General features: G+C 38.9%; 1 protein-coding gene across 12 annotated transcripts in view; it reads left to right on the forward strand.

Moving 5' to 3' along the window:
- PHF20 (PHD finger protein 20) overlaps window positions 1-13,262 on the forward strand; it is an 86,442-nt gene that overhangs the window by 56,905 nt on the left and 16,275 nt on the right. For 11 of the 12 annotated variants that reach the window (XM_080405415.1, XM_080405416.1, XM_080405417.1 and 8 more), the window contains 4 exons: window positions 2,981-3,080; window positions 6,388-6,583; window positions 9,436-9,835; window positions 12,012-12,195. In XM_080405415.1, the coding sequence (XP_080261541.1) occupies window positions 2,981-3,080; window positions 6,388-6,583; window positions 9,436-9,835; window positions 12,012-12,195 (880 nt within the window). Of the gene's footprint in view, window positions 1-2,980; window positions 3,081-6,387; window positions 6,584-9,435; window positions 9,836-9,964; window positions 10,205-12,011; window positions 12,196-13,262 lie in introns of those variants that run through there. The other variant, XR_013930867.1, reaches the window with a different exon arrangement.

The following is a 13,262-nucleotide window of genomic DNA, read 5'->3' on the forward strand; positions in this document are numbered from 1 at the left end:
AGTGCGGAGATAGATGACTTCATAGAGTGAAAGTCCTGTTAATTGTCATAACTTTATAAGAAGGAAGGACTTCTTCCCTGTTTCCTACTCAGACTTTGACACTTGGAAACGCGAATTTGGAAGTGTCAGCCCTAAAGAACTTGCATTTAGATTTGTCCTTTCTTCCTGAAAATAAGTAGTTTTGCTCAGTGTATGGGTTTTTAGAAGAATATTCTTTGCACTTGTCTCCATTGTGATGTTGATTCTGCCCCAGCTTATTGCTCTTGACAAGTTCTGACTGAAATACGCTGATATTCGGGGTTCTTGCTTGAGCGTGTGCCCGTGTACCAATCTGTCTTGACTTTGTATCAAAATTAAGGGGCCAGGGCAGTTTCTCCAAGCACATGACAGGAAGTTCATTCCCCCCTGGATATATGTATGATGCCGTGTGACAAGAGGGAAAATGGTAAATCATTTTCTCTTTGAACTGTACTCATTTCCATGAACATGCCAAATTTAGAAATGATGAGGAAAGAATGTTAATTTTAAACGCAGTCAGCACCTTTATTTTTCCTGAAAGATTGGGGACCATTAAGGTTTAATGAAACTCTTACACAGTTAAACAGAGAGTTGGTTCCATTTAAGTCTTTAAACTAATAATGGAAAGTAAAAAAAAAAAAAAAACAAACCACCAAACACCCCCCCCCCCCCCACCTTAGAGATTCTGCAAAAAACTCTTATGCTGAACTTGCCTTAAGTTGTCTCAAGCAATTTGTACATAAAGAATGCCATTTGTTATGCTAGGCTATAGAAACACGGGTTTGCATTTAATGTAAGTACCTGCCTCAGTTAATAGAAGTTAAAACTGGGAAAAAATATATTACCACTGGTCAATGCTGTGTCATCCCAGTCTCTAACTTTGCAGGGAGTTTACTATATTTCATTTATGGAGCCTGTGTAAAGTAGCAGCTTAGCGTTGCCGTGTGTTACTTCTGCAGGCACAGCACTCCCTTTTTAGGTTGAGACTTGGGCCCAAAACAGTCTAGACAAAATGTCATATCCCCTCCTTTTTTATACCTAAACATTGGTGATTTGTATGTGATGTAGAGAACTTCAGGGCTGGATTTGGTGGCCTTGGAGGGCATGGATGTAAAGGGACTTGGGATATTTTTGTTCTGGTAGATGTAAAGCTGCTTACATGTCCATAGGGTGCGGTTATTTTTTTCACGCTTTAGCTTCAATTTAAATGTTGCACAACTATGCATGTTTTTTCCTATTCAAAAATCTCTTATTTGGCTTGTTTTGAATTTCCCTACTACTGCCTAGCTTCTATGTGGCATGTGTCCAGTGCTATAAACCTGTAGCCTGGCCAGCCAAGCTGTGAAGTAGAATGTGCAGGTAAAAGGAAGGAGCTGTGCTCTCGTGGGATGGATATTTAAATATCAGTTGAGTAAAATAATAAAAGTCAGGATGCTTCGTTACAGTTCTGGGCAAGCTTGCATAGAAAATCACTGAGTGTAGCTCTGTGCCATATGGCACATTTTACAGGTTGCAAGTGTAACTAGGTCCAGGAGCTCCCTTCTTACTTTTAGCATGCAGTCTATTTTTCTTAATTTGTTTGCTTTGTTTTAGGACACTGGCTCCTACTAACCATCTTTGTGACGAGGATGGTGTCTCAGCCTTTTTTGAAAACATTCCTTTACTGCTTTAGAACTGTTCACCCATTTTGTGAAGCAAAGCATTGTTAGTCCGGTCTTTTAGAAAGCTGTTTCTTTCTTAAGTTTTACATTGTCTGTTCCCAGTGCTTATACTTCCTCCACACCTAGACCACTGCTTTAATGCAATGATGCATTCAAAAACTGGTGGTCCCTTTCTGTCTCTCCTAGCTTGAGGAAAGGCAGTAGTAGATAAGAGCATTGGTGAAAGTTGTATAGGTGGTGCTTGACACAGATGTTTATCAAGTTGGCGTGTTTGTAGGTCAGTGAAAGGCAGCACCTAAGGTTGCTTGAAGTTGCTGTTTGTGTGTGTTTTAGCTCATTTTGAAAACCTTTACCAATATTGACAGGGTCCCTGTATGAAGCTTTTGGCTTCTGCTCTGGGAATTAAAGGTTGTGATCTGTTGTCTCACTGCTTGGCAAAATAGTAATTCTGAACTGGCACCACGGTTTCAAATCAAAATTGACATAATATTCTTATGTGCAGTTTCGTCCCATGTTTCAGTGGTCTTTAGGCTACAGCTGAAGTTTTGTCTGCTTGCAAAAGTGTGTGTGGGGGGGGAAGTGACAGAAAGAGAACATGTGGATATAGTTTTTCCTATCTAAAACTGGATGGTTTTCAGTACAGTGATTGCATTTTAAATATCATAACTGTGCTAAAAAAGTAGGGCCAAATTATATTCAGTCTTTGCCAAATATGATTGCCCACGCTTGGAAGTATGTCAGAAGTTTTTAAAGCTAGTACAACTGCATCTGCACTTTTTTTTTTATTAGTAGAGCTACCTTTGAAATATGTAAAATGTTAGATACAAGTATCAGTAAAACGTAATACTTGGCTAGTCCTATGTGACAGAAATACTCCTTGGATTTTATAATTGAACGTGATTTACTGTTTGAGTGGGGAACCTTTTAATTCAGAAAACTTGATATATTTTGGTACAGAAAGCTCGACTGCATATTGTTTTCTGTCCTAATTACATGTGCATGCATCTTCTGAAAGACTTTCATCTTCAAAGGGAACGTTTTTGCACTTTTCAGGATCTCTGCTTCTGCGTTGTAATTGTTGTCATTCTCCAGAAATCCATGTGAAAAATGTGTGGGAAGGGTTCAAATTTTATTGTGATCTGATTTGTCCATGTATTTGCTTGTAGCTGGAAGAGGGGCCTGGGGATTAATACAGCTTTTTGTCTTAAAATATGTAGATTATGTGTCTCTTAATTGAGGTAATCTTACTGAGCTCCTGTAGGCTTCATTTCTGTTGATGTGCACTTCTTGACTTTAAACAGTGTGAAGAGTGTCTATGCTGGCAGCATGGAGTCTGTATGGGTTTACTGGAAGATAACGTACCTGAGAAATACACCTGCTATGTTTGCCAAGATCCTCCAGGTACAGAAATTTAAGGTTACAGAGCCTTCTTACATAGGTTTTAACTTTATTAGTAATACATATATATATACACACACACTACAAAGATCAAACTTTTTGTTTGCTTTTTGGTTTTGCTCCCCTATCTGTGTTTGTCATTATAGGTAATTGAGTTCAGTTATAGATACAGAAGGTTTAATTAACATGAATGTAAATAAGTCAGTGTTGTGGAAATACAGGTGGACAGGAATGGAAATGAATGTGTTAACTGTGATGACCATTCGTCACATGTTTGACAGTAATAAGGATTGTATTCTCTGCCTATGGAAAATTAATTTAGAAGCATTTGGGGACCTTAAGCAGACTCCACATGGGCATATCTTACAGGATGTGACTGCAGCTTTCCTTCAAGACCAGGCTTACACATTCTTTAAAATAAGCCAGTGAGCAGCTTGCTGGTTCTCAACAGCTGTGGAACTTACCCATCTGACTGCATTACCCAAGATAACTTACATTTATATTTATTTTAGGTAATGCAGTCAGAGCTGATTAAGCAATACGTTCTCTGCTCCTAACTATATCTTTGAAAGTGTTTGCCTGCTGCATTACATGGACTAAAAATTACACTTATGTCCATCTTCTCTGAATTCCAACTCTGAATTGTAAAGCCTTGCTGAATGTGGAAACAGATGAGGTTCAGGCATGAGTCATATTCGTAAATAATGAAAAAAATGAGATCTCTGCCTAATCACAAGACTTTTTTTGGGTTTTGTATATATTGGGATTGTGATATCTGCTTTTCTTGGGTGTTTGAAAATACCAACTCTTTCGTAGCTTTAACTCATTGTTTCATGTAGTTTGTATACTAATGTTTGTATTCATAGCAAGGAAGACATGCTATACTTTAGTAAAAAATTTTAGCACTTATTTAAGGGTTTTTTACAGCATCTTGTATCCAGGATTTTAACCCTCTCTTTTCAAGATATTTTGCTTTGGTTTGTGTCAGTCTGAGTTACGTGCAACTAAAGTGCACGTGCAAACTGAAGTTGTGCCATCACACTTGAACTGTTTGTATTTGGTAAGAAACTTCATCAGAATGCTTTTTGGTAAAAACAGATTACAGCTGACACTTGATTTGCTTAATTACTTCTATTAACTATTGCTCTGATGATCCTGAAACTTGGCATGTATGTTTGGTTTTTTATTATTATTTGGACTTAATATTTACCTCTGTCTTGGGAAAGGAAAATGTACCAACTTTTTGACTGCAAAAGTGGCTTCTCAATTTCATTGAATGTGCTGTTGGCTTGAAATGAGCAAATAGGCTTTATGAAGGTGCAAAGAAGTTGCTTTTAAAACTGGGAGTGGGCCACTTGGCAAACTTACTTAGGAGCTTTCCCCAGCTTAATGCTAGGACTTGTAACAGCACCATTCATATTATTGGAAATTAAAGCAAGTTTAGTGTAATTTATGCCTAAAAATTGTACCAACTGTCATTTTGGACAGGTTTTTTTTGAGTCACGTGAAGTTTTTAAGAGATTTGTTAACTTACCCTTGCTTAAACATTGCCAGGATGCTTATGATGTGACAGATACATTCAAGCCATAGAAAGCATCCATTGCTGGATATTGTCTTGTGTCTTCTCTTAAGCTTACACACTTAGAAAGACAGCACTTAATGTCTTTGAGTACAGTTAAGTGAACAATGCCATGGATGGGCTTCAGTTGGATAATCTCAGTGTTGTTCAGATGATCATGGAGTTCTAAAATTCACGACTTTATCCTTATGGACCGAACTTCATTTTCTGTCACAGATGGTAGCTTCTCTAACACAAAAATAAATATGTCGGGGTTAATACAGGTATGTCAGGTATGTCTCCAAAGTGGTTCTGGCCATACCTGAAAGATCTCTTGCTTGATACAGCACATATACTTGAAAAGTTGAGCTGTCACAGCCTTGAAAATTTGTTCATCCCTGTGTTGATTTCTGTTTGAGATTTCTTGGAGGTCTTGCCTCAAAACATCAAGTATTGTCCTATACGGCCTTTTGGCTGAGTGTGCTTACAAGCGCACTCATTTGCTTTTACTCCTTTAGCGAAACAGAGCATCAGTATTGAACTAGTTTGAAAATGTCCTTTATGTCCATGGATGTTCATACAAGGCATGATATGGAAACAGTTTTGCTGCTGTTCTGTAACTTGCCATCCAAAAGCATGTAAGCACCTGTGACTCAAGTTCTGCTCGCTTCTCAGTACAGCTTCCAAAGAGTTGCTTTGCTTCACTGTGCCAAAGTTAATAGCATGGGCAGTGATGCTACCTAATAGGCCTGTAGTGCAATCCCTGGTTCTTCTCTGCTGCCTAGTAACTCTTTATCTTATTTTTTTTAGCTTCTTCTCAACTGCTGAAACTTCAAGTTAATATTAACCTGCTTATATTGGAGACTTCTTTGGTGACTAACGTTCTGAGTCTGTGCCCCCCAATATTATCTCTGATTTTGTAGCTTTGCAGCTGGGCTGTGTATAGGCCAGTGAATGGTGTTTTCAGAAGACAGCTCAGCACCCTGAGAAACACATCTGTTGTAACAATACATTTTACAGGGTGCATGGGGGCTTTTGTGGGGTTTTTGGCTTGGCTTCTTTGTTTGTGTTTTTGCAATCTAGCAGGCTTGTCAAGTGTTACTCTTTCCTGCTAATACCGTTTTGGTTTGCTTCCTAAGTTACTTTCACTGATGCATTTATCACATTTAACATAATTTCATTTCAGCTGTTGTGGATACTCCAGCCTCTTAAGCTAGAATTAGCATTAGTAATAGCTGACTTAGGCAAGTTCTCCATCAGAACCTCATCACTGATTCATTTTAAATTTACTTATGAATGATTGTACTAATACAAGTGAGATGCTTAAAAACAAGACCACGTGAGAAGGGAAGTTCACCACCTTTTGCTGTGTTTTGCTGTCTGCAAAGAGCTGTGTTCAAACTGTAGCTTTAGTCAAACCATGGTTACTAGACAGTGTGATAGATACCCTGCTAAAGATACACTTTTCTCTGTGCATCAGCTGCAGTTACCTGTTGTGGATGTCCTTTGGCATTTGGAGTCTAAATGCTTTTACAGTTGGGCAGAGGTTTTTACAGAGATTATCTCACTTCCCACTTTACAAGTTCTTCATGCCTTCAGGGTTTTGTCTGCTACTGTAGGATCTTTATTGGTACTGTTGTTAAGAACAAATAAGCTGTTGCAAGACCTTGAGATAATCAGAACTACCAGTAATGTTAACTCACCATACATAGGTAATGCTTCATTTTAACACACTCATTACTGTTGCTTTAGGTCAGAGGTCCAGCTTAAAGTACTGGTATGAGAAGGAGTGGTTAAGTAACGGTCACATGCATGGCTTAGCATTTTTGGAAGAAAATTACTCCCACCAGAATGCCAAGAAGATAGTAGCCACTCACCAACTTCTTGGTGATGTACAGAGAGTGATAGAAGTACTGCATGGACTGCAGCTGAAGATGAGCATATTACAGTAAGCGGTATTTAAGTATCAGTTGGCATGTTCTCAATGTGAATGAGATTTCAAATACTAGAAAAATAACCAAAAATTCAGACATACTTTTGTGCTTCTTTGTGGATATATAACTACATAGTTTGAATTGCTAATAGATCTTGAAAAAGGACCTAGCTGCTTAAAAACCGTTTAAGTGTCTTGAGGAATGTAAACTGAATTTGTGTATAAAATGGCTGGGCAAGTATGCAGGAAAGAGGGAGAAAACTAAAACCAATTTCTCCTAAAGTACTTACATAGATTTAAATAATAAGAAATAATGTGTGTAACCTCTGGCAGCATTCTTAAAATACCTGCATTCTCCATTCCAGCAATTCTAAATCATAGCTTTTCCAGCAGAAATCACATCTTTTTGTTTGACATAATGTATTGCTCTGTTGTAGTGGGAGAGCAGTTGCACCTTCAGCAACCTGTAGCAATTAATTTCTATGTAAAGATTATTACAGATATGTATGAAAAAATAACATTCTGTAATCATTGTAGAAATAATTTTCTGCATCTCTGTTTAAAGTCATCCTTGGGTTCTGATAACTGAAAAACTTTTTTGTACTCAAATCCAGCAGTTTTAAATTTATTTACTTCCATATTTATAATTTATTAGTTGATAAATTGCACAGCAGCAGCTATTTGGAAAGCAAAGCTTTTAGTGTTTCCAGTGTTCTTTAGAACTTTTTCCCTTAAATTTAATCTGGTGATGCAGTAGGACCACTGGCAGTACTTGAAATGCTTAAGCAGTGAAGTAACACTTAAAGCAAGAGAGTAGTAATTTTATCGTAAGGTTTTGCTTTTCCATTACAGTACCCTTTAGTCAGATCTGCAAGTAATATCTTTCTTGGAGAGGTGGAACGTAAATATTTTAAGACCAGTCCTTAGGCAAGATAGTAGAGTCCTTACTCTAGATAGTAGAGTCCAATTTCCAATTGTAGAGTAAATTGAGATTTGCATAGTACTAAGGTATGTATGGAGCACCACCGGGCAAGTATGTGATGTCTGTTACAGACTTTGTTCCTCTTCTGTCCTGAAGCTGGTGTGGTGACCGGGTTTAAAGATGAGGTGTGGTCCTGTTAGGATCATCTTGTTAAAAGCTATAGGCCCTGTTTTCTTTACATAAATCAGAAAGGATTTTAAAAATCGCGGAATTAAGAATTATTGTTGATGCAAAATCACCTTCTAGGGGAGAGGAGATGACTTCATAGTTGCCTGAAAGTATTAGGAGAGTGTCGCTCAGTATTTCAGGGAGGTGGCACAGGATTGCAGGTGACATTAACAGCTTCAGTGCAATGGGAGGGAGAGCCAGCCTTCAGAAGGCAATAGTTAAAAGGTTGCTGAAGTACTAAGTGTTTTGAATTTTCATCCTTATGTAGCTGGTGCATCATCTTCCAGTTTTCTGTCTTCTGTAAACATTATCCCTTGATCTTTGCTGAGCAAAATAGTGCTTTTAGGTGTAGCATATCAGTGGAGCTGGAGTAGAAAGCTTTAAGGAAGACTTGGCTTTCAGTTTTCAACTTGTGCCTTCAGGATTGCTCACCAAGGATATCACAGACATGCAGTCACTGCAGATAGAGGTGCTTGTATAAAGTGGTCTGAGCAAGTCCTTGGCAGTTGTACTGGCTGTAGTTTCCTCTGATAGACACTGAAGAAACTTGAGCTACTGTAGAACGGATTAAAAAAGCAGTTAGTTTGGAAGTAAACTGATCATGTTCTGTTGTTTAGCTTACATTGGTCCAGCTTTTCCAGCTGTAACAGAGTAAGTCCATCTGCCTTTGCAAGGAAGCACAGAGGGGGATTCTGGGGCAGACTTTCCATGCAGCTGAATGCAGGTGCTTTAGGGTCAGTATTTGCTTCTGGGGCATTCTTGCAGCCTGTAGCAGATAAGCTGCCTACCCTTTGAAGATAAGCAGAGGCATTCTGCTTTGCTCTCCTTTTTACTGCTGTTTTAATGCCTGACAGACATGTGGAAGAAGAATATCAGTTACCACACTAAATTTTTTTGTTGTTTGCCTATTGTGTCTGTGTAAGAATCTAATACCTATAGTTGTCCTTGCTGCTGGAATAAATAATGTATTAGTCAATCTGAAAAAACTGAAGTAAAACTCTTTATAAGAAGCAGGTTGCGGGGCTGTGGCATGTTGGTGTTGCAGGCAGTAGAATTTGCTTAGCATCTTGGTATTTAAAGGGAAGTTGAAGTTTTAAAGGAAATAATAAAAAAGTTCTATATCGCCACCACTCCAGGTCCCCAATTGTTGTTGTTATTAGAGGGCTATAAAATATCAGTGGATTGAATTTTGACATTTATTTTGGGGAACTACAGGCTAAAGTTTGATACTGAGTGGTTTGAGGGGGTCTTTTTGTTTTACTGATGTTTAAAATTGTTAAAACCTTAGCTTAGCTTCAGTGTGACTTACCTTACTGAAAATAGCCCAGTGCAAATGAGTTTATGCTGTTAATAAATTTCAAATATTGAAGCAAAATACTCTAGGGGCAACACTGAAAATTTGTATATATCTATTTGAAACTTACTCGTCAATCTTTTTCTTAATGCCAACACTTGGCTTACATACCATGTTATAGAAATGAAAATAGTAAACTTAAGAAAGCATTGTAGGAAGAACCACAACTGAGGTCAGTGAAATTACATTATTTCAGAATATTTGGTTGTTGTTTTTTTTTTTTTTACTGATTATGATGACTAAAGCATGTAGTATTTCAAATATTCTTAATTTCTTTACATAATGGGCCAGTTTGGTCAGTCGCTTTGTTTACATTTGGGTGTTTTACCTTTTTTTTTTTTTTTTTTTTTAATGTTTGAACAGAAATAAAGAACATCCCGACCTAAAGCTTTGGTGCCATCCATGGAAGCACATTACAGTAGATGAAAAAATTCATACAAAACACATCATTCACATTGAGGAAAACTGTTGCAAAGAGGAAATGGCAGGTTATAGAACTTGGAATGGGACAGTTGAGAAACCCTCAACCATTCCTTCTGTGGAGGAATCTTACATTACGAGTGAACACTGTTACCAGAAGCCTCGGGCCTACTATCCTGCAATAGAGCAGAGATTGGTTGTGGAAACAACAGGTTCAGCTGTGGATGATGGAGTAAATAGAATAAGGGAAAATGGGGATGATGCCCTGTCAGAGAGATTTGGCTGGAATCTGGACCGAGAAATATGCAAGATGGAAAATGAATCCAAACACAATTACTCTAAGGTATTTGTACTAAAATAACCTCCTCTGTATAGAGGATGTATTTGCCTGGCATGGTGCAAAGCTCAATCCTTTTAAATAGTTTTTAGTCATTTCTTTGTTTGTGTTTCGTTTTTTCCTATGCTGCTAAAGTTGCCAATTCACATTAAAATTAGAGATGATCAACACTTCCATTTCAAATAATTAAAAAAGCAACAATTGACAACTAGTTTGAAGAGGACTTCTGGACCTTGAATCATCCGCACAGTCTGCGGAACATGCATTATGATTCATTGCTGCTTACTTTTATGTGTGCTAAATGTAAAAAACCAAACCACTAGCAACAGGACAGAGAGAACAGGGCAAGCGTGTATGAAACTACCAAATACACAGGTATTTCACCTTTTAGTTATTTCCATCTTGTTGTCATGTTTTTTTTAATAGTTACCTTAACTAAAGTAATTCCAGGTTTTTCAGGCAGCATTTCATGGTGGGGGAAAATAAAAGTAGCAGCCTGAACTGATTTTTAAGAATGAACACTCCATTGATTAGCCATGTATCATCTTTGTACTGGAGCACTCTAGTTCTATTTTTTCAACTCTTGATTCTCATTGTCAGGTCTGTCACAGGCCTTTCTTTCTACACCCCAATGCAGAAGTTTTGCTTCAATTTAGTTAGTGTCAAGTCATACAAAATATGGTCTGACAAATGTTAGAAGGCCTCTGGGAAATACTGACTTCCCTTTTTTAGATTAAAAGGTTGTTTAACTTTTTTCATGCATATATAAGCTCTAATTTATCTTTTTTAAATTCTCTATCAAATCAGTTGAGATTGCTTTGTTTCCCAGAAAGGCATATATTTCAGTTCTTCAGTCTTCTAGGAACCTTTTTCTAAATCCTGTTGTATTTCAGCAGAATGCTGAAAAAGTAGGGGAGTATAGTCAAGACTGCTGACAGTGTAGTCAAGTTTTATAAATGGTGGTAACGTTGGGTTTTTTTCTAGATGCCCTGATGAAGGTTTCAGTAGAACTGACATTAGATTCCTTCAGGGAAAATACCTGCAAAACCATTTGGTCTGTACTTGATCACTGTCATGTTGTCACGGTCCGCTCAGTGGACTCGTGATGGTTCGTTCCCTGTGATCTGGAAGCGCAAAAATCAAGGCGACCACGCCGAGGGGTTATGCTTCAATCGAGCAGCACAATCTTATTGTTTGCCCGTAAAGCGGCGTGCGATAGACAGAAAGTGAAGAAAAGGTAAAGTGAAAAGGAAAGAGGATTATAGCGACCACCACCGGTCCAAGGCGTCCCTATGGTCCCAGGTCCAGGCAGCGTCCTGCCGGTCCTTCCGGGCGTCGTGATCCTTGGTGGGGAAGATCTCCAAAGTTCAGTTGCTAAGAAGGCATCTTTTTATGCCAAGCAGCACACCTTGCTCCTCCTCTGGCCCATGGACTGTTGCCAGTCTCCGCCTTCTCAAGCCAGGTTACCAGCATGTCCAAAGAGGGGTGCCCGAGGCGTGGTTTGCCTTAGAGGCGGGTGGCTTCAGACCGGGAGGTGTGTTTTTGTATTATAATGATATTATAATGAAGAAAGTTCACCTGAAGTTCATGTTTTCTGGTTCGTTGTTACGACCACGGTTGTCATCCATCTTCTGGGCAGCTGTTATGTGGCCTTATTGTAGTCGTTCCTTCCAGTCCCAGGTGGCAGGGAGCGGCACAGCACTCCTCGTACCGTGCAGTTCTCCTTCCCGGGGTCTCTGGGTCTCGGTGTCCATGAGGAGCACATTCCATCTCCAGGTCTCTGTTAGCAGTGTTGAGACAATATCGTTCTCTTTAGAGTGACTCTTACACATGTTGAAAATAGCTTTAGTGTTCCCTAGAGGATGCACAGATTAAGTGCATTATTTTCCAGTTGGAAGCTGGCAGGGAGCTAGCTATGTGTATGTATGCTGTCTTTTGAAAATCAGATGCTTGTGAGGTGCAAAGGATAGGTCTTAGCAAAATACCTATGAAAGTATGTCTATATTTAGGCAGTCTTGCCCAAACCCTTAATATTTGTGTATGGTATCTTCTCAGCATGTCTCTGTCCCTCCACTAGCTTAAGATTAGTGGGCTTTTAGCTTGGATAACTGTAAGGACCCAGACAGTCTGGCCCGTCATTCTACTTCACTGTAACAAATACTCATGTGTGTATTTTTGCTAGGTAAGAGAGTCTGTCTCTAAGAAAGTCTCTCCAGAGGAAGCTATTGAAATGAAATTGCTGGAAAAAGACAAAGAAGGAGTTGTGAACTCGCAGCTGCAGTGGCAGCTTAATCTTTTAGCTCACGTGGAATCTCTACAAGATGAAGTTATACATAGAATGGATTTCATTGAGAAGGAGCTAGACGGTAGGTAACACTTTTCTGTTCCAAAAATTAACTGTATTTAACAGAGCTACCAGTTCAAAACACGTTAACTTGAATTTTACTTCTGCAGACCTACAAAGAGATGAAAGCTGCTTTTTCATATTTACTGCATTTGCTGATAGAAACTGGATGTGTTGTTGATGTTGGGGGTGGTGGTGGATTTTAAGATAGATCAAATTAAAGCTAAGCAGAATTTTATCAAAAATGTTCTGGTTAGATCACCTCTAAATACTTATATCAGATATGTAGTGGAATATCTTCCATGTTTTTTTGCGTTCAGGTTTTGTCATTCTCCATAGCTCTTCTGTGTATCTGAACTTCCCTGTTCTTCAGGGGCTTGTTGGCTGTGTTAGCCTACTCTAGGTGGCCTCTTCAGTGTACAAGGTGCTTACCTCTTCCTGTCACTTCCAAATTCTATACCTAAGTGTCTCCTGAAATTTTTTTCCTAGTAATGGAGAACTTCTAAACCCTTTGTGTTACATTAAAGAATCCAGGATAGTTCTTTTTCTTGACACCTTGAAGTTTGACCATTGGTTGTATAGTGGTTACAGCAGCAGCTTTTCTTGCAAGGGTGTTGGGAATCTAACCTTTGCCAAAGGGAGAGCCCTCTTTGTATTCAGTAGGGTACTGAAGAGTTGAACAGCTAAAGGAGTATTTCAGGTAATGAAGGCTAATCAGGCCTGTAATCGTAGTGCCTATTTCATGAATGAAGAAGCCCTGGTGCACAAAAGTCAGGCTATTTCTATCTGCTGCTGAGCTGGAAGGCCACTCAGAACATTGCTACTCTGATCAGGATTTTTCTTACTTCAAGGCTGGATCTGTTAGTAGTTGGATAATACCCAGTTCTTGGGCAGATACAGCCCTTAGGTTAAGCTAGCCTATTGATCTAGTTACTGGCAGTGGCCACTGCTGCTTCTCTTGGCAGATGTATTCTGTCTTCAAGGTTTCGGTCTCCTTCCTCGATACTGTCCTGTCCCCTGAACTCATAGTTCAATCTGACCACCTTTCTGGTGGTTGTATTACATTGTTGCCTGACTTGTTTTTCGGTC

This window comes from Falco punctatus (assembly GCF_963210335.1).
Source record: "Falco punctatus genome assembly, chromosome: 10".
NCBI classification, from domain to species: domain Eukaryota; kingdom Metazoa; phylum Chordata; class Aves; order Falconiformes; family Falconidae; genus Falco; species Falco punctatus.